The sequence below is a fragment of the Heterocephalus glaber genome, unplaced genomic scaffold (assembly GCF_053883595.1).
Source record: "Heterocephalus glaber isolate CG9 unplaced genomic scaffold, H.glaber_assembly_v1.0 deba00001610, whole genome shotgun sequence".
In the NCBI taxonomy this organism is placed as follows: domain Eukaryota; kingdom Metazoa; phylum Chordata; class Mammalia; order Rodentia; family Bathyergidae; genus Heterocephalus; species Heterocephalus glaber.
This window is the reverse complement of record NW_028258381.1, coordinates 16,246,641-16,268,804: the sequence shown is the minus strand read 5'-3', so window position 1 is coordinate 16,268,804 and position 22,164 is coordinate 16,246,641. Positions and strand designations below refer to the sequence as shown.

The window sequence follows — 22,164 nt, the reverse complement described above, 5'->3', positions numbered from 1 at the left end:
CTGGAGAAATAATTGTAGAGGCAGGCACAAGTATAAAAGGGGTTCCAAATTTAGCCTTGGGAATCATAAGCTGCCTTAGTTTCATCCAAGTGCCAAAGGGCCTCACGATTAAAGTAGCAGTTCATTAGTGATTCTTTGCATGATGTAATTAACACCAAGCTTCTATTTAATTAACATCTGAAATTCAGGTCTTGGAATGGCATTGAATGCTGGAAGACTAGTTTTGATTTTTAAAATTTTATTTTGAAGAAACCTGAGATTTACAGAAAAGCTGCAAGACTGTCACAGTTTCTGAATACCCTTAACACAGATTCACAGAATTTTAACATCATGCTAAATGTCTTATGTATAGTTTTTTTCAAAACTTTTCACACTAGATTTGTATATACCATGATCTTTATCACTTGACACAATTATTCCCTAATAATAAGGATTACTCTTTTACATAATTATACAGTACAGTTATGAAATTCAGGAAATTTTACATTGATAATACTTTTACTTAATTTAAATCCATGTTCCAATTCTATCAATTGTTCAAAAAAAAGGTTTTTAGTTTTTTTCCCTTTCTGATACAGGATCTAATTCAGAGACACACAGTGCATTTGGTTCATATGTCTTTAGGTCATCTTTAACCTGGAAACGTCCCCCAGCCTTCCTTTGTTTTTCATGATATAAATTTTTTAAGATTACAGGACAATTATTTTATTGAATGTCCTTCAACATGGGTTTGTCTGCTGGTACCTCATGGCTATCATCAGGTTATAGATTTTAGCTTAACTATTTCAGAAGTGATGGTGTGCTCTTCTTGAAGTATTGTATCTGGGGCTGGGGATTTAGCTGAGTGGCACCTCGCCTGCCTCACAAGCACAAGGTCCTGAGTTTGATCCCCGGTACTGGAAAAAAAAAAAAAAGAAGTATTGTATCTGGAGACACATGATGATGTCCAATCTGCCCTCATTTTCTAATTATCATTTCTTCATTTGTAATTAACAAATGAAGGAGGAGTTAACGTGAGATCATGTTCATAACTTGTTCCTCAGGAAACTCCCTAATCTCATTTTAGGTTAGCATCCACTGATGACAGTCACCTGAAGAGATCTCACTGTGATGATGATTGCTGTGTCTTCTGTTTGTTTGATTAGTTCTTGAGATAGGGTCTTGCTATATGCCTCAGGTTGGCATTAAACTCATAATCCTCCTGCTTCAGCTCCCGAGTGTTGGGATTACAGGTGTGTGCCACTATGCCCAGTGAATGTCTTAATCATTTATTGAATTATATTATTAGTTGAACAGACTCATACATTATTAATTTATTAAATCAGTTATATTCTTTATTTTATGTTTTTGGTACTGGGGATTGAACTCAGGACCTTGCGCTTGCAAGGCAGGCGCAGTGTCACTTCAATCAGTTATATTCTATAACTCAAATTGTACTAGATTTGGCAGTAGGAAACCTTTCAAGCTTACTTTGGGTCCTCTGACATCTCCCCAAAATCTTGAGGGAGCTGCTGCTTCCTGCTCCAGCACCAGAATCACTCATTTCTCTAAGAACCTCTAGTTCATTAGTGAAGAATAGCATTTAGAACCTAAGGTAGGAAGATTGGTATTTGAATTCTGAAAAAAGAAAAGCTATTTCTCATAGGAGCAAAGTTTGTAACAGAGGTACACAAGGTGGGCATGGTGGCAGACACCTGTGATCCCAGCATTGTGGGAGAGTGAGGCAGGGGATCACAAGTTCAGGGCCAGCCTGGGCAAGTTCTCAAGACCGTGTCTCATAATAAAAAATAAGAAAGGGCTGGAGATGTAGCTCAATGCTAAGGCCTGGGGTGGGGTGGGGGTTACAGAAGATTCTACCCTGGGTGACACCATTTATATAATATCTAAAAGAAAGGGGCATTTTTGGAATATATAACTGGTCCAGCCCATTATGATTTACTCTATAACCTATACAGGTCATCCCCCCAACTTTGGTGACTAAAACACTACAAGATAACTGAATCTTCAGTCAAGCTGTTCCATTTACCTGCTCTGAAGGGGCATCTAGCTATGACAGGATCTCAAAATATTCATCAAATCCCTTAGAAGGTTATTAATATTTTGTTTGCACCCAAGGTGGTCCAGGTTAAGAGCTCTCTTTTGTGCTACTAATACAAGTAAAATATCAAGAGCAAGAGCATCGTGTATAAAGAAGTAAAATAGGGCTGGGGATTTAGCTCAGCGGTTCTGCCGCCTGCCTCGAAAGTTCAAGGTCTGGAATTTGATCCCCAGTACCAAAAAGAAAAAAGAACCAAAATAAAGAATACAGAGGGGCCAGAGATTTAGCTTAGTGGCATCGCTCCTGCCTTGCAAGCACAAGGTTGTGAGTTTGATCCCAGGTACCAAAACAAAAAATAAAAATAAATTTAAAAAAAGAATACAGAATACAAAAAAAGTTTATTTCTAGTTGTGACCTAATGAGTTAAAACGACATCTAGCAGGGCTGAGGATTTATCTCAGTGGTTCTGCCGCCTGCCTCGAAAGCGCAAGGTCCTGAGTTCAATCCCTGGTACCAAAAAAAAACTACACCTAGCAGGGCTGGGGCTGGGGCTGGGGCCCCGTGGTAGACCACTTACCTACTATTACTATGTGCAAGGACCTAGGTTTGATCCCCAGTAGTGAAAAGAAAAAAACCCCAAAAAACAGCTGCACTTAGTATAGATAGGCTAGCCTTACCCACACACAACGCTCCAACAAGTAACCAGGCTGAAATGGGAAGTTCACCTGCCAGAGTTACCAAAGTAATTGTGAAACAAAAATCCAAGAGCATCATCTTCTTTTCCAACATGAACTATTTTTACCTACTTGAAGCTTTCTATACCTAAAAAAACAACTACAGAGGTAAAAATCTAAAGTACAAATCTAGCAATCAAGACAAGGCCAGTTAACGAAGGAGTATGACAAAGTAAATATGATTTCCTGCTGCCAGATACACAGGCATGGCCAGTATCTCCCCAAACATCTCCCCAGATAGCCGAGCATGTTGGTACACGCCTGCAGTCCCAGCTATTTGGGGGACTGAGGCAGGAGGATCACAAGTTCAAGGCCAACCTGGGTAATTCAGCAACACACTGTCAAAAAATAAAATTTAAGAAGGCCTGGGGATGTAACTCAGGAGTAGAGCACCTGCCTAACATGCACAAGGAAGGTCCTGGGTTTAAACCTTAGTCACACACACACACACACACTCCTCCCTGGACAATAGAATCAAAGCACTCCAACAGACAAGCACTTTCTTTGCTTCAAGGGAGCTTCTCTTTTTTAGACAAAAAGGTATTTTCAGAAGAAAGAAAAAGGTAAAAAGTATTCCAAATACAAGTTTTTACAATGAAAATTAAAGGCTCTGCACTGGATTATGAAGCTTCTTTCCATAATAAAATCCACACTGTACAAAGGCTTTTAGGATATGATTTTTTTAAACCATTAAGGGAGCCAGGAAAAATACAATACTATATTATGTACTTAAGCAACAGAAACCTCATTTAATACATATGTATTTAGTAATTTATATATATGAGCTAGTTTTCTAAGGTATATGCTTATTTGAGGTAAAGAGGTAAAATGGAGAAAACCTGAAACAGGAATTAGGAGACCTAAGTTCTGATCCATCAAGTCATTATATGACCTTGGGTAAATTAGTGAAACTTTATGGATTTGCACAGTGTAATTTGTGTAATGAAACAGTTAAAGCAAATGGCTTATAGTTCTTTTTACTCTTTCACCTGCTATATAAATATATACCATTTCACTACACAGCATAAATTTTTATAAGGCTAATGAGATGTTTCCACAGCAGGAAACAGAATTTAAGCTAAACAGGTGTGGATGGCTTTAATCAATGGCCTTGAGCTTCTTACCAGCAGAGATTATTCCAAGAGAAAGACTCCTGCATTTTAAAATGCTACTTCTTGGAAATTATGTGCCAGGTGCTGGGCTGAGCTCTTACACACACTGGCTTTTAGCCCTCGTCACATGCCTCTGGCAGGTATTACCTGTCCCTCAGTGCAGACAGGGCTCAGAGAGATTACCCCCCCACCAAGGTCACAAAGCTTGCAAACAGCAAAACTGGCACTTAAACCCGGGACTGACGCCAAAGCCTATTCCTTTATCCACTCCACTCCACCAACTCCTAATAAATAAATCCTGAGCCAAAACACTCTTATTTAATCTCTGACAGGTACTGACTATTCCCCTTTTCACTGTGTAGAGAGAATGCAGTAAAACTGGTAGCCAACCAGAAAATAACTCCAAATTAATCACATGAACAAAAAGATTATTTTTTTATTATTTCTCTTTTTATTGTCTATGAGACAGGGTTTTGCTATGTTGCCCAGACTAGCCTTGAACTCTTGGGTCCAAGTGACATTGCTGCTTCAGTCACCCGAGCAGCTGGTACTACAAGCATGTGGCACTGTGACCAGCTAAACGTATGCATTTCTTTTTTGGGCGGGTACCAGGGATTGAACTCAGGTCCTTGAGCTTGTGCAGCAGGCAGTAAAACCACTGAGCTAAATCCCTGGCCCACATATGCATTTCTTAGAGAGAAGTGTGTGTCTGCTTTAACCAACCTTTCCTTTTAATAAAAGTAAGGAAAGTAGCAATAGTCACTGTGTCTGGAAGAGTCTTAAGGGCAACACTATTGTTCATTCAGCAGACCAAGTTACCCTGAGGTGGATGTGGGCCACAAGAAAGAGGGGCTCTGAGAAGACAGCTCCTCTCATGACATCGGTGTGGATTCCCAGACTCTGTCACCGTCTTCAGTGTACTGTGTAACTCCTACACAGCAACTCAAGGTTCAGAGACGGGGCCCTAACACAGAGATTCATTCTCCTCTTGCTTCACACCCGGCCACTGAGATGGCAGAACGACTATGCCATTACTGCCTATCTTCTGTGGCTGTTTAGCATGTTACGAAGCAGGGAGTGAGGTCATCTACATACAATTCCACACGCTAAAAAAAATACCTAGTGAGTTACTTTCACCACCACCACCCCCGCCGGGGCCATAGTGACCCTCTTCTCATCTGTTCTCCCACATTTCGTTAAGACACTGCTGCCTCTCAAGAAGAAAACCTCTCAAGAGGACTTTCAAGGCTAGAAGCAACCACTTCTATAAGCTGCAGACAGTGAGGGTATTTTACAAAGAGGATAAATAAGGATGCAAAAATAAAACCACCAAAGATACAGTCATCTGGACAGGAATGGATTTTTATAAAGTAGATATTTCAATTGTCTTTATTCCCCCTATAGAATAAACAAGCTTCTCTAAAACAATGTCCTCCAATCAAAGACAGCATTACTCACATACTGGCTGGCCCCCAAACTTAATTTTGGTTCTAAATCTGGGCTGGTGTTCCCTAAAAGCTTATAGAAATAGAAAGCTGTGCCCATCGTGTGCACTGTGGATCTACTCTGTATCTCATTCAGCCAAAGAAGAAAAACAGAGCAGTAGAAAATTACCCTTCTTAGATCCGACCCTGGAAGAAGCACTGAAGAATTTCTTCACTGTGGTAACCTTTCGGGTCTTCTCGTTGGTTTTCTTTTCTTCAAACTTAGAAAATGTGAGAGATTGGGCTCCCTGGCTGCTCTGACTGCTGGCAAAGGCCTCTTCCTCCTCCCGCTGAAGCCTGAAATTCAAGAGAGGTTTATAAATGATCTAGATATTACCCAAGTTTTCCTTGTATCTAAAGGCTATCACTTGATTAATTCAGGAGGATCTAAAAATTTTATAACTAGAGGCTACACATGCCAAAGAGATCTGAGGTCTCTGATAGAAGTTGACAGCACAAAGATGATCTACATGCTTCTACAGGCTTCAAATGGGACCTTCCCCCTGGATAATGTGCCTATGTCAGGGTTATGTAAAACAGCTTCGTCCAGTGGTGGTGAACCTATGGCATGTGTGCCGAAGCCAACTATTTGTTAACACTGAACGCTCTAAAATGTTCACCATCACTGTCCCTTTCTCTGATAAGCTTGTTGAAATGGAGAGAGATAAGCAAATAATTACTATTTAATGGGATGGTTCATATAGAACAGAGCAGAAACCAAGTTCTGTGAGAACACAGGACAGAACTTAACCTGGTATGGGAGTGGGAGGTTTTTACAATGGTGACATCTGGGCTTACAGGAGAAACAGGATTCTACGGAGTGAAAGGATATCCAGTCCAAGGAGAAGAAACCCAAAGTGTGAATGTGTGTTGTCTGCCTTACAGCAAGCTCAGTGTGGGCAGAGGACTGACAACTTGAGGGGCTGTGACACTGGGTGGACAGGAAGGTGCCAGAGGGGAAGGAGCCCTGGCTGTGAAGCCCACTATTATTCTGGAGTTCATTATGTGGCAAGAAACCAAGGGAGATTATAGATCCAAGAAGGTATCATTATCAGATCTGTGCTTCAGGAAAATAATCCAAGTTGCTGTGTGAACAACTGAGAGGAAAGAGACTAGTGACAGAAATAACAATTAAGAGTATATGCTAACGTTTAAGTGACAAAATAAGGGCCTAGAAAACAAGTAGAAAGGATGAAATTCCTAAGACTTTTCTGAGCTAGAATAAACGAACTTGCTCAGGGAATTACAGGTTTAAGGGGGCTAAAGGAGACATTACGAATGACTCCAGGGCTTTTTTTTAGCTAACTGGATATGCAGTGAGGCCATTAGATGACACAGAAGGTTAGGAGGAAAATGTTGGGGATGGGAAAGGAGTGAATGGAAGCTACCTGGGTAAGTCTCAAGCACTATCTAGAGAACAATGGCTTCCAAAGATGATAACCCAGGCAGACAGCACCCGCAGCCCCAGAGAAGGTGTGAGCAAAGCAGCCCCTCTAGTCTCACTCTCAGTGTTCACAGAGACTCGGAGGGTGAGGCCTAGCTGTCACTGTCCTCACAGGCTGTCCAGGGGATTCTGATGTCCGCTCAAATGTGAGAAATACTGTGGGATACCAGATGAACGTAATCATTATGTACTGCAAACATGAACTAATGAAAATTCAATTACTGGGCCAGGGATTTGGCTCAGTGGTTCTGCCGCCTGCCTTGCAAGCGCAAGGTCCAGTTTACAAAAAAAAAAAAATTTTTTTTTTTTTTGAGACAGGGTCTCACTATGTAGTTCAGGCTGGCCTGGAACTCACCACAATCCTCCTACCTCAACCTTCCAAGTGGTGAGATTACAAGTGTGTACCACCATGTCCGGCGCCAAAAAAAAAAATAATAAATTTTTTTTTTCTTTTTCTTTTGGTACAGGGGATGGAACTCAGGACCTTGGACTTGCAAGACAGGCGGCAGCACCACTGAGCTAAATTCCCGGCCCTTAAAAAAATTTTTTGAGGAATACTGCCTAGGAAATCTCAAGCATGGTCACAAGTGGAAGCAGTTAAGAAATAGAAATAAACGACACAAGTGGAGGTGTCAGTCTTAGGATGGAACAGGACCACACCTTTCTCTGAGACAGACGCTAACACAGAGATGTGGAAAGGGGATCGAGTTGAGGGGATTCATGCCCAGGGGTCTCTACCTTCCTTGTGAAAGAGGACCAGCTAAGAGTGTTAGGAGCACGGGAAGCCAACAAAACTGTTGATGCTCTATGTCTATATTTTCTCTTTGATTGACCACAGTCACTAGAGCAGGGAGTGAGCTCTATAATTCTGAGGTCAACACAGACGCCAGCATTTCAGTCATGCAACAAACGAGGGCTGACCAGATACAAAAAACTGAGCAGAAGGTGTCAGGCTGGTTTGACCTTCTTCTGATGAGAAGCTTTACAGTTTCTAGGTTGCTCGGCAAAGGAGTAACATCAGCTGTTTCATCTTTTAACTGTATCATAACCCCTTTTCTAGATACTACAAACTACTTTGACTAACAAACCCCATTTTTAAAGGAAAAGTTGGGCCAGGGATTTAGCTCAGTGGTTTTGCTGCCTGCTGCACAAGCACAAGGACCCAAGTTTGATCCCCAGTACCAAATAAAATAAATAAATAGGAAAAGTTAATTTCCATAATGCAAGGAAATCAACAGGTTTCTACTACTCCGTTTTATTGTTGTGCTGTATGGTATTCTGGATGTATTACAAGAATGAGGGCAATAACCTCTCTAGGTTCTTATTTTTCCCTCTTCACCAGGAAGCATGCTATCTCCACCCTTCTACCCAAAGCCCTTATTTAGACCTTTGTCTAAATGAAAGAACTGGCCAGGTGTGGTGGAGCACACCTGTGATCTCAGCATTCCAGAGGCTGAGGCAGGAAGACTACTGCAAGTTCAAGGCCAGCCTAGGCCACTAATGAGTTCAAAGCCAGTCTGAACTACACTCAAGACTTTGTCTCAAAAAACCAAAACCAAACCTAACAAACAAACACTCCTCTCCAAAAGAACGAACTAAGAATGACACAGTCACACCACTGTTACACCACCCCTAGGCAACTTCTTTTACCGCTCTGCCAGCTCCCAATCCTCCTGGATCTGCTTTTGCCTGGCTTTCTGGTACTCCTCCCTCCAGCACTTGGAGCAGAAGCCTTGCCAAGCAGGGTTGCCGTAGTAACCACATCCTTTCTTGCACAGCAGCTCTGACTGATCCACATGAATTCCTCGGCGTTCAGACTTAAGGCTCATCTTCTTCCTGCTAACCAAGGGACAAATAGGAACATGTTGAAAATGAATTCCCTGTCATCCTACTAACTAAAGTCACAGCAAGTATGTGCAAAAGTATGTCCGAGTACATGAGAGTCAAGCTGGAAAGAAGATAGGAAGTCAGGAGGGACAGAGGGAAAGGTTAATAAATGAAGCAAATTCCCAACATATATTAATAAAAATGTTGCTTATTCCCTACTCAAAATATAAAGAACACTATAAGAAAAGACTATTACTGGACTAAAGACCTAAACATATGACCAGAAACTAGAGATATCATAAAAGAAAACATAGAGGGGAAGCTTCCTGACATTAGATTTGGCAGTGATTTCTTGGATATAACACCAAAAGCAACAGACGAATGGAATTTCATCAAACTTTAAAACTTCTACATAGTAAACAACAGAGTGAAAAATGGGAGAAAATACTTGCAAACTAAGTACCTGATAAGGAGTTAATCTCCAGCATATATAGGGAATTCCCTATAACTCTGCAACAATAAAAAAACCCCGACAAATAATCAGATTTTAAAATGGACAAAGAACTTGATTAGACAAGTCTCCAAGGAAAACACAGAAGTGGCCAACAACTGGGCATGGTGGTGCATGCCTGTAATCCTAGCACTCAGGAAGCTGAAGCAGGAGGATTGCCAGAGATCAAGGTCAGCCTGGGCTACATAGTAAGTTCAAGGCTAGCCTGAACTACATAGAGACCCTGTCTCTTAAAAAGAAAGAAACAAACAAACAAATGGCCAACTATGAAAAGACACTATCACTAAGCATCAAGGAACTGCAAATCAAAACCACAATGAGCTATCACTTCACACCTATGTTAGAACAGCCACCTTCAAAAGAACCCTGCAAAAAAACATGTGTTGATGAAAAAAATGTGGAAAAATTAAAACCTTTCTGCACTAGCTGAGGGAATGTACTGTTATAGTCACTATGGAAAACAGTACAGGCCATTCCTCAAAACAAGCAAAAATAGGGCCCAATTCTAGAGATGCATCCTTGTAGTCCCAGCTACTTGTGAGGCTGAGGCAGGAGGAACACTTGAAACCAGGAGTTCAAGGCTAGTCTGGGCCAAATGGTGAGAACCTATCTCTGTTTGAAAAAAACAATTAAGAATAAAATCACTATGTAACTTGCCAATCACACTTCTGGTTATGTATCCAAAATCACTGAAAACAAGATCTCAAGGTGATATTTACACACTCGTGTTCACTGCAGCATTATTCACAAGTCAGAGGTAGAAGCAAGCTAAATGATGCATAAATTATACCGTATGTATGTATATATGTAAATATTATTTACAAAGAAAAAATCTGGTCATATCCTATAAGGTAGATGAACCTTGAGGACACTACGCTAAATGAAATGAATGAGTAGCAAAAGACAGTGGCAAAACTCTTAGTGACAGAAAGCAGAGCAGTAGTAGCAGGGGCAGGAGTGAGAAGGCAAAGAAAAGCAGTTGCTCAACCAGTGGGTGGAGGTCAGTCTTGCCAGAGGAAGACGTTCCAGATCCCACTGCACTGCAGCGCACCTGCTAACACTGAAAACAGCTAGGACGGCACACTCCACATCACATGTTCCTTACAAGAAAAAGTGCGTTTTCATTTTATTTAAAGAACAGATACTTCTTAGCTGCTACCAAAATAAAAGTGTACATTTTTGTCCCAAGGGACAAAGTGAACTCCTCCTAGCACGCTCGCAGGTGTGTCCAACCGGCAGGCCGTGAGCTGCAATGGGGCGCTGGGAAGCGGTAACACAGCCCCACGAGGTCGCAGACGTTTAATGGCTACGTGCTGTGTGGTGATATTTTCATGACCCCCGGGCACGCAGGGCTCAAAAGCAGACTGGGCGGCCAGCACCCAGAGCTACGCGGGGCAGGGCAGGGTGCAGTGCTAAGTCCATCGCCTGCGCAGCCACAGAGTCAGTGGAGCGGACGCCTGCGTGGAGCGGAAGCCTGCGTGGAGCGGACAGCACCGCACCTGTGACTTGGCCAGTGCAACGCAGCCATCACCGATGACAGCATTCCACCCCCGCCATGAGCGTGTGCGTGTGCACACGCGCACACCTGCAAAGACAGCCATTTGTTATTAAGCAAATTGTGTTATTTTGTAAAACAACTTAATAAATTAAAATAGTTTAGCAGCTATAGTATAGGAAGTACAAAAACTGTATCAATCTTTTTTGGCTCAGGATATTATAATTACATATACAACACTGCCAATACTAGAAAAATAAATGGTTGGTTGCTGCAATCATTCAACTCACAGAAAAATTTGATCATGTCTCTTTACTAGACTTTTCTTTTTGGTACTGGGGATTGAACGCAAGGCCTTTGCACTGAGTTACATCCTCAGCCTGTTTGTTTGTTTTTTGGTACCGGGCGTTGAACTCAGGACCTTGTGCTTGCTAGGCAGGCAGCAGCACTGCTCAGCTAAATCCCTGCCCATCCCCAGCCTTTTAAAAAAAGTTTAATTTTGATACAGGGTCTAAGTCACTAAACTACCCAGACTGGGTTCAAACTTGAGATCCCCTGTCTCAGCTTTCCAGGGTGCACTGTTTTTTAGTACACCTTTGTAAGACTGCCCAGAGAAGAATACCGCTCACTTTAAAATCACACCTTGTTCGTGGCATTACTTTTAGCAGCATGTAAAAACAACTTTTTTTTGGTACCGGGGATTGAACTCAGGTCCTTGCAGTTGCGGAGCAGGCGCTAGAACCACTGAGCTAAATCCCCAACCCAACTATTTTGTTTTTGAGACAGGGTCTCATTGCGTAGATCAGGTTGACCTGGAACAATGCGGCCCAGGCTGGCTTCGAACTCGTAGTGAACCTCCTGCCTCAGCCTCCCAAATGCTGGGATTACTGGCAGCACCACTACACCCAGCCTTGTGAACAACTGTTTTCAAGGATAAAGCACAGAATAAAATTAGATAAAAAATTTGACAAGCACCTTGAAAATTCACTGAAAACTGCAACCATTTCTGTCAAACCAGACATTGTTGTGTTAGTTTCACAAAAGCAAGGTCAAATATTTCTCACTAGTTCTATGTTGTCCTATTTTTTAATGTTATATTAAAATATTTTGAAAAGAAAGATTTGTTTCTCACATACATCCACTGTATTCTCTGTTTGATATACACTGTGTGCCCCAGTGAAGCCAGAGGCTGGGCCCCTGTGCTCGAAGTATTCTCAGTACTATACACTGTTTGGCTCAAAAAGACTTTGCTTCAATGCTATGGAAGTGAGCATTTTATCTTGGCTGAAGTAATTTAACATCTACCAGAAAGTGAGCGTAATTAAAGCATCAGTATGGTTTTAACTGTTAAAGGCTTCCAGCAATCTAGGGCAAATTAACAGAGCTGCCCATCTGCCATCTCTCACCAAATGCCCAGTCTGCAGCAGGTACTTAACATGGTTATTCAATTCTCACAAAAGCAAAGTCAATGTTAGGAGAAAACTGAGGTTCAGAGAAACTTTTGGAAGTATATAAACCCTCCTGAAGCCAAGCAACAGGAAGGGATTCGGAACCAGAGATTTCAGAACTCAAACCACACTGTGTGCAACTTGCCTATCCACACTCACACTGCTGCCCTGATTTCAATCTCATCACCTTTTCCCAAACAAACCATGCACGCCCATGTTTCAGCCTGTGTTTTTCCCATACTTTTTTTTTTTTGGTACCAGCGATCAAACTTGGGACCTTGCATTTGTGAGGCAGGTGGCGGAACCACTGAGGTAAATCCCTGGCCCTTCCTATACTTTTCTTCTGCTCTTTTTTGGCCTTTGAGACAAGGCCTCCCTGTGTAGTTCAAGCTGGCCTCGAACTCACAGTGGTCCTTCTCTCTCAGCCTCCCTAGTGCTGGGATTACAGGTGTGTGCCACCACATCCAGTGTTTCTGCTGTTTCCTTTGTCTTCTTCTTGCTTGATGAGAAGCATCAGAAGCATGAGAGGAACTGCTGTGTCCTCCCACAGATCTGGGCATGGAGATGAGGTGTTCACTGTGGACTCTGCACCGCACACAGAGACGGGGCCAGTGTGTAACTCAGCCTTCATTTGGATGGTGAATAAGCTTCCCTTCAAGATTTGGCACCAATCTGAGGGCCTGCAGACAGTTATCAAGTTAGGACATCATCTGAAGAAACCAATAAAAATGTGCCTTGAGTTATTATGAAACCAGAGACTTAGTTATCATTATCCTTATTAGACTATCGGAAGACAATTCAGTTTTGCTGCAAAGCTATTTCCTGATTTTTCCTGCCAGGTTAAATATAACAAGGAAGCCTTCACCACCTCTGGCAAACACTGGATCTTAACAGTGTTGTTAGAAGGATTCATTTTATCAATCTCCGTATTTTTCTTGCTGCTATACTATGTGACAGGTGTTACAGGGGTAAGCAAGAATCACTAAGAACCCCTGAAAGTGGAGGAAGAAGTTCTTTCCTTCTGCGCATACACAGGAAGAGACAAAACTGACTTCAACAGAAAGAAAAATGCTTACAGAAAACCTAGTGGTGTCAGGGACTCACAAAATAGAATGTCAGCTACCTGACCTGGTTGTGTGGGACACACCTCTTAGCTACTTGGAAGGCTGAGGCAGGAAGACAGCTAATTTGGAGTCAGCCTGGGAAACTTGGTGAGCTTCTGTCTTAAAAATTAAATTAAGAAATTAAGTTAAATTAAATTAAAAGGACTGAGGATGTAGCTCCATGGTAGAGCACTTGCCTGAGTAAGCCCCTGGTTCAAACCCCAGTGCTGCCCCCCAAATCATCTACTCATCAAAACTAAACAATTAGTATCCCCATGTCAAAGCTGAAGAAACAAAAGGGATCTAAGGTCACACAAGTTCAAGCTAAAACCTGACATACATCTTCACAAGCTCAAATGCTAGTTTTCTTCTCCTCTCTATCACATTTAAACTTAAATGTGCACAGCACCACAACTGTTTCATTCACACTGACGTCACATGGTCTTCATTCTTCTTTCCATAAGCAAATGGCCAACAAGCAAGAGAAAGGTGGCACTTGACGGTGTGCATTCGAGAAACTCAAATGTGGACACAAAATGAACCCTACATCATGGGGATTCTACCATTTGTTCTGCACGAACATTTACTAAGTGTCAACTTCGTAACAGGACAGGACTAGATGCCACTGGTGACACAGTTGACAGAACACATCCTGGACCTCACAGAGCTCAGAACAGAGCAAACATTCTATCCGAGTGACACCCCCAGCCCCAGACCTATTCAGTAAAATGTAAAACCAGAGAGATGCTGTGATTTGGATCTTGAATGTTCCCCAAATGCCCACACAGGCTTCATCCCCAGCCTGGGCATCAATGGGAGGTGGTGGGGCCATCAGGAAGTGGGGCCTGGTGGGAGGGAGTTAGGTCACTGGGGGGCACTGAATAGGATGTGGGGACCCCAGCCCTTCATCTTCCTGTTCTCTGCTTCTGGCCACCAGGACTCCTTCACCATCCCAGCCATGATGCCCTGCCTTGTCATCAGCCAGCTGACCATGGACTGAAACCTCTGAAACACTGAGTTAAAATAAGCCTCTCCTCCTTCTGAGCCGTTGATCTCAGATATTTTGTCATAGTGACGAGGGCTACCACAACAGAGTTTGTCTTCCGGCATGATAAGTGAGGACAAGAAGTCCTCTTCTCCAAAGTCAACTGGAAAACTGAACAAAAGTTCTGCACTCTGCAGACAGATCGTGTGCGCACTCTACCTGGAAGCCCTTGGCATATTTTCTTCTGTGTACACACGAGCTCTGCAGTGCACAGCAGAGCCCTACTGGCTGGAAGTGACTAAACACAATCTCAATCTGCACAAATGACAATCTCTAGCTGAACACGAAGGTGTGTGACAGACACAGGGGACCTTTAGAAGGGGGTTAGGCCTAAATAAACTCAGGGGAAATGGAACACAGACATCAGCAGCTGCAGAGAAAGGGGACACTTGACACTTACTCCAGCTATAAAGCCTGAAGGGCACACACTGAACACTACCTTAGAGGAAGCTCAAAAGCGAACAAAACTGGGGAAGAAGACTGGAGTCAACCTACTACTAAACCCTAAGTGAGATGACCATTTCTCCCTCTAGTGTTACCAGGCCAAGTAGAAATGAGAGTGGGGCACAGAGGGATCTCTTCGAGTTCTGACTCAAGGCAAGAGAAAGGGAACTTCTGACAAGCAGACAAGAGAGAATGCAGAGACCTCTCCCTCTGCCTGCCCTACGCCCTTTCTCCTGAGCAGAGCCAAGCGATCAGGTGGCACTGCAGCAATGGCTAGAATAAGAGACTGCAGGAGCCCAACTCTGGCTACTCCACATTCTCTATCCTCCCACTGACTAGCCCAAAGGTGCAGAGCATGTGGAAGTACATGGCAGGGTAGAGAAAAGAAAAGCCTCCCACCCCCATCCTGCAAAGGGAACAAAAAGTACAGGAGAAAGTGCAAGACAAAAAACTCAAGAAAATAATTTCTAGCCAGGTGCATTGGTATATGCCTGTAATCCTAGCACTCTGGGAGGTTGAGGCAGGAGAATCACAAGTTCAATTCCTCCCTGGGCAACTTAGTGTCTCAAAAGAAAAGGGGGGGTGGTGCTGGGAATGTAGCTCAATGTGAAGGTCCTGGGTTCAATCCCCAACAGCCACTCCCACCACACACACAAGCAATTTCTGGGCTCACCCCTAGGCTATGCAGCCATAGGTCTAATGTCTTTCAGTACCAAAGATGTCAAAATTAGAAACACAGTACTGGAGAGAGGACAAGTATTAAACAGAAGGAAACAGCACTAAAGGGGCTTTGAATAATGAACTGACATTGGAACAGCAGCCCATAGGACTTGGACCCAAACTTGGCAACAAAAAGAAAATATTTTAGTCTGTTAATGACTACTTAAGACAAATGAAAAAAAATTTTAAAAAAGAAAAATGAAAAGACAAAGTACAGACTGGGAGAAAATACTTGAAAGTCACATACTTGACAAAGAACTTACATAACCAGAACATATTAAAAGACTTTCAAGACTCAGCTGTAAGAAAACAAACCACCAAATAAAAAAAAATTAGCAAAAAGCCAGGGATGCTGGCACACACTTGTAATCCTAGCATTCTACAGGCTGAGGCAGGAGGATCAAAAGTTTGAGCCTATCCTGGGCAACTTAGCAACAGCCTGTCTCAAAATAACAAGGGGTGGGTATGCAGCTCAGTGCAAAGGCCCTGGGTTCAATCTCCAATACTGCAAAAACCAAACCAAACCAAAACAAAACAACCCACAAAAGACCTGAACAGACACTTCACCAAGGAAGATGTACTTGTTCGTATCCCACTTCTCTGTTAAGAGTCTTTGCCACAGATTGTCTCTCAAGGGTGTCGGTATGTCAAACGGCCTTACAAGAAAAGACAGTATCTAGTGCCAGAGAGGAAGGCAAGTCTGTGTACTTCATGGTAAGTAGTAAATATGATGTCCACCTCTGTGTCAAAGGTCTGGCAGGTTTTTCTGCCTCTCTTCATGAGATTCTGGCTCTCTAACCTCGGGTTCTGCAGCTGTGACACTGCCTTGGTAGGACTTGTGGGGCATAAGCAGTTCACGTGAGCCGGAAGCTTGTGCTGCTGATATCCTGGGAATAATCTGGTCCTTTCCTTCTGACTCTGAAGAAGGCCCATGTTTTCTGCCAGCATCTATGAAACTGCTACTTGTAAGTAGGATAAAAACACCAGGGCTTCATTGTTTCAGTGACAACATGGGTGGTGGTTAAGCATATGAAAAGCTGTTCGACGTCATTAGCCATTAGAGAAGTACAAATGAAAACCATCATGGGGGAGCTGCAGACTGATCCTGGTAGCAGAGCACTGGGCTGAGGAACTAAGGGACCGGGGCTCTGCCTCCACCACCACAAAACAACATGGCATGAGAGAGCTCCCACACCTTGGTGACATAGCAAGTGAGGCAGGAATGCAGAACACTGAGCCCTTGCATGCCCTAGTGCAGTGGGAAACAGTACAACATGCACCTATCTTATGACCAAGTAATGCCACAGCTGGATATTGCCCCTAGAGAAATAAAGATTGATATTGAAGGGCCGGGGATTTAGCTCAGTGGTTTCGCTGCCTGCTGCGCAAGCGCAAGGACCTGAGTTCAATCCCCGATACCAAAAAAAAAAAAAGGATTGATATTGACTTAAACTTGTTTACATGTATTTACATTTGCTTTGTTCATGAACTCCAGGAAAATGGAAACCAAAATATCCCCCAATGGATGAAAACATAAACTGTTACATCCATACAATGGAATGCTATTCAAAAGACAGTATGGCCGGGGATTTAGCTCAGTGGTTTCACGACCTGCCTCACAAGCACAAGGTCCTGAGTTCAATCCCCAGCACCAAAAAAACAAACAAACAAAAAAAACAAAAAAAAAAACTAGTCCAAGGCTCCAGAGCCCAGTAAGTTGTAGAGCTGGATCCTAGATCAAGGGCCGGGGATTTAGCTCAGTTGTTCTGCCGCCTGCTTTAAAAGCACAAGGTCCTGAGTTCGACCCCCAGTACCAAAAAAAACCCAATGAACAACTCAGTATGAGTGCATCCAACAGCTTGGATGAATCTCAAAGGCTTTCCACTGAGTGAAGCCAGAATCTTACTTCCTTTGGGCTGCTATAACAAAACACCATAAACTGCATAGCTAGCTCATAAACTGCATAAATTAGTTTCTCACTGGCGGCTTTGGTGTCTGGAAGGACTTGCTTCCGGGTTCACTGAAGGTGTCTTACAATGTGTCCCTGGCTGGGGGCAGGAGGACTAGTAACCTCTCAGCAGTCTCTTTTCTTAGCCCACCATCCTTGCAATAAGGACTCCACTCCTCAAACCTAATCATCTCTCGAAGGCCTCCTCCTTCTGACATCTAGTTTCATCGTCACCTTGGGGGTTAGGATTCTGCCAAGATTTGGGGGAGGTACTTTCAGACCACAGCATCCAGCTGTAAACGCTTATGTACTATTCAGCTCCAATTAGGACCTCAGGGTAGAGGAAGATGTAAGAATAAAGGAACAGTACGAGAAAATTGTTCTATTTGGGCTGGGGATTTAGCTCAGTGGTTTCGCCGCTTGCTGTGCAAGTGGAAGGACCCGAATTCGATCCCCAGTACCAAAAAAAAAAAAAAGCAGAAAATTGTTCTATTTGATGATGGGAACTGTTTTGTATCAAATTGTGGAGGTGTATACATAAATTTATGTTTTAAGATTCATACATTGTAAACTCCCCCCAAATCAATTTTACAGTATGATTTTTAAAAACCTCTCGGCAGGCAATTTCTAGGATGGACTGAAGTGGCATACAGAAGAGGAGACAGAGATACTAGTCAACAGACAGCTACTCCCACAGCCAACACTGTGGGGCTGGAAAGGGGTAGAGGAGGGCAACCCACTTTGCAGGTAGGATCTGTAAGAGTTAACTAGTGAGACCTGGCAGGGACAGGGGCATCTAATTAGGAAGAACTCCAAAGTTTACAAAATACTCTGTACTGCCTCCACCCAGTTAAAGCCCTCCAAGAACAGGATCTAAATCCAGTTCAGCTAAATCCTAACACTCAGGTTGAAAAGCCCTAGAACATTAATCTGAAGATACTTCAAAGGTCATCTAGTTTGTCCCGTTATAACACAGATGAAGATACTGAGCCTGGGGGCTATGACTTGCACATCCAAAAGCATAGAAAGTGATAGGGACGTTATTACTCCCTGTACTTGGTATCCCAAGTCCTGGGTTCCATTAAACTTTTTGGAGTCTGACCGAATTTTCTCACCATGATCACCTATGGTCCCTTTCTTCCCTTTGTTCCCTGTGTTTCCTAGGAATAGGAACAAAGAAATACCTAATGTTGGGCAGGGGATTTAGCTCAGTGGTTCGGCCGCCTGTCTCACAAGCGCAAGGTCTGGAGTTCAATCCCCGGTATCTCACACACACACACACACACACACACACACACACAAAAGAAATATCTAATGTTTCCTGTACCATTTCAGTCGATTTTTAAAATTTTTGTACTATAAATACCACAGCACAGGTCTATGTCACTAAAATGGACACATTTGGGGGAGTCTGCCTAGCACATGTGCAAGCTACACCCTTTTATTGGGAGACTGTTCCTCTAATCCACAAAGACAAGCTGCCAGCAGCTGTCTGGACACTGCAGCCAGGCCCCACTTAGGGCCATAGCTGATTAAACACAGCAGGTCACTGCAGCCAAGCTGTGTTCATCTCTTACATAGTTTTAGAAATGGGACGAAGCCGGGACTGTTCTCCTGACTGCTGGAAGAGTTGTATGGTGTGACCATCTTCCATCGAGTGCTCTGAGTAACAGGTCAGCCAGTCTGAAGAGTGAGAGATGCATACCAAGAGGCAGAGACAAGCAGCAGAATAAAAAGGCTTTGCAGATCCTGAGCAGCTTCAGTCTCCTAGCTCCAATTCCTGGCTATCCAGGTTTAGCTGCATGCCACCCTGAGATTCTGAGACACATCTCTTAATCCCCTGCCGTTTCCTTCCTCTTTTTTTTCAGTACTGGAGACTGAACTCAGGGCCTTCACATGAAACTACATCCCCAGCCCTTTTCTATATTTTTATTTTGAGATAGGGTCTAAGTTACCCAGGCTGGGCTCAAACTTGTGATCCTCCTGCCTCAGCCTTCCAGAGTGCTGGGATTATGGAACAGCTCTGTATCTTGATTGTGGTGGTTACAGAATCTACATGTGTGATAAATTTGTATAAAACTATACACATATATTCCACAAATGCCAGTTTCTTGCTTTTGATATCGTATTATAGTTACTCAAGATGTAATTGTAAGGGGGAAACTAAGTGAAGAGGACACAGGACCTCTCTGTATTATCTTTGCAACTTGCAATGAATCTGTAACTACTACAAACTTAAAAGTTTTTAAATAAATTATTAAATAGACCGATGAACACACCACTCAGTTCACTGCTTCTGAGCACGAAGAACAAAGCGAGCAAGGGCACCAGCGGAAGTCCACAAGGCTAGGAGTGGAGCCAACGGCTCCATTGGGGCCAGGAACAGCAAGTCCACTCAGCACCCCCAGGCCAGACATCCACGCTGGACACATGGCAGAGCACAGTGTCGCTTCTGGGTCATTAAGCTACGATCAAGTGTGGAAACAAACTCCAGCATCAACCACCTGAGACTCGAGTCTTCTTTCTTGGGCAGATCCACCTGTCCCTTATCAGTGGGCAACAGTCCAGAGGAAATCTGGTGCCACCACCGCTTCCCAGGAGGACTGAAAGAGAAGCCCCACTCTTGTGTGGCACTACACCCCAGCGGCCTTGTTGTCAAGAGAAACAAGTCAGTTCATGGATCTGAGTGACTTCCCACTGTCCTTCTCGGGACAGTGCGGCTTCCTGTGCCGGGTTCAAGGCCAGTCCTCAGGCCCCTGCCAGGGCAGCTCACCAGGGTTTCACCGGAAACTTCCAATCAACTCTGCAACACAGTAAGCCATCCCTCTCCCTCGGGTAAGAAATCAAACTCACACCTAAAAGTGTTCTTAAATTTGTTTTTCAGTAATAGAAGTAATAAATGCTCACTATAAAAAACCTGAAACATACAGACAAGTAGAAAATGGAGTTAATGTTAATATATTGGCACATATTCTTGTATTTACTCACTCAACAATACTTACATACTTATTTACTACTTACTATATGACAGGCACCTGAGACACAAAAAATTAAAGTTTCAGTCCTGTGGGGTTTATTGTCTAGTATGAGAGATATAATTACATACCTAGAGGGTCTAAAAGAAGAAACACTATTAATACTGAAGTTAATTTAAACTGCTAAATTTCATGAACTCATGTTTATTAGAAACAAGCTAGAGATATGTACATAAAATCTATGAAACTCTTATTTATATTAGCTGAACAAGTGGTTAGAAAATATATAAACAGTTCTCATTCACAACAGTATCTATATGTAAAAACACTTAGGAAATATTTTAATGAGAAAATTGACTAATCTACATAATTATTGAGACATAAAGAAGACTCGGATTAAAAAAAAAAAAAAAAAGACTTGGATAAATATACCTGACACAGTACGAAAAAGTTAAGTATTTTTAAAAAGGTAAGCATTCCAAAATTTATTAGTTTACTACAATGACAACAAAAATTCTACAAGATTTCTTTTGGAATTCAGCAGTAATTTTTTTAGGTTTATTCAGTAACAACAAAAAGGCTAGAACATTTTTTTCATTTCTTTCTCTTTTTTTTGGTACCGGGGATAGACTCAGGTCCTTGTGCTTGCTAGCCAGGTGGCGGAACCACTGAGCTAAATCCCCGGGCCTTTTTTTTCATTTCTTAAACTAATTTTGTAACAAATGGCCGGGAGGGATGAGACTACCCCAGCAGGCTCATGAAAGCAAAGAGGTACGGACTTTATTCACCATGCAGAGGTGAAGGCCACCAGCCCTGAAAGGCAGAAAGCTCTGCAGGGCACTGGAAGAGAGGCCTGGCACATCTATCACATAAAGGGGTCAGAGCAAATATTTGTGGTCAGGTCCATGCAGTGATGGAGGCAGACATATGGATATTTTCAGGTGACTTGACATTGAAAAGATGCTGTACTTTGTAGCTGTCATCTCTATGTTGGGAACATCCCATCCTGTGTTCTGTGTTCTATCTGCTCTGAGACAGTACGGGTTTTGGGTTTTGTCGGGCCAAGACAGCACCTGCATCGGCTGTTGTGGTTTTTTGTATCTTGTCAAATTGTAGCTTGGAATGAAAGAGCATGTTTATTAACTATGTCACGATCAGGTCAAGCCTGACAAATTTAATTTTCTGAATTTTTATTTTTGTAAACAAATAGTGTGAACCTGGTGACAAACCTACAAAATCATTAAAAGATAGATTACCCCCAAATGAATCCAAATACAGATTAATTTTATACTAAAAGAAGGAAAACTTTTTTTTTTTTGGTACCAGGGATCGAACTCGGGACCTTGTGCCTACGAGGCAGGCGGTGGGAGCACTGAGCTAAATCCTCGGCGTAGGAAAACTTTTTTTTTTTTGGTACCGGGGATCAAAATCGGGTCCCTGCACTTGCGCAGCAGGCGGTGAAACCACTGAGCTAAGTCCCCGGCCCAGGAAAACTTTTAATAAGCAGCTTTAGAATAACTACCATAGTCAGCAATCTGAGAGCCCTAAGATTTATTTCACAGACATCTTAAAGAGTTAAAACTTTTAAAGACAAACACAAAAACAGAAATAACTAAAATTATACATTTATGAAATTTCTAAAGAAGTTAAAAATTATCTAAGCTTACAGGCTGCAGGAAAATCAAGAAGGAAGTAAGATTTGAATATATAAATTGAAACTTTGATCTAGTTTTAGAAAGGCCTCAACTACAACCAAAATAGAAAGGCAAATAAGAGAATGGGGGGAAAAAACTTACATGGAACAATGAAGTATTTTATTAAATTTTAAAGTAATGT

General features: G+C 42.6%; 1 protein-coding gene across 9 annotated transcripts in view; it reads right to left on the bottom strand.

Annotated features, from left to right (window-relative positions):
• The window catches only part of Rabgef1 (RAB guanine nucleotide exchange factor 1), a 66,103-nt gene that overhangs the window by 34,765 nt on the left and 9,174 nt on the right, over nucleotides 1–22,164 (bottom strand). For 5 of the 9 annotated variants that reach the window (XM_087195747.1, XM_004839997.3, XM_087195749.1 and 2 more), the window contains exons 2-3: nucleotides 8,463–8,651; nucleotides 5,499–5,665 (exon numbers count right to left, since the gene is read on the bottom strand). In XM_087195747.1, coding sequence (XP_087051873.1) covers nucleotides 5,499–5,665; nucleotides 8,463–8,641 — 346 coding nt within the window. In that variant the 5' untranslated portion in view covers nucleotides 8,642–8,651. Of the gene's footprint in view, nucleotides 1–5,498; nucleotides 5,666–8,462; nucleotides 8,652–10,649; nucleotides 10,736–22,164 lie in introns of all 9 variants that reach the window. The other 4 variants (XM_087195745.1, XM_004839995.4, XM_087195746.1 and 1 more) reach the window with 3 other exon arrangements.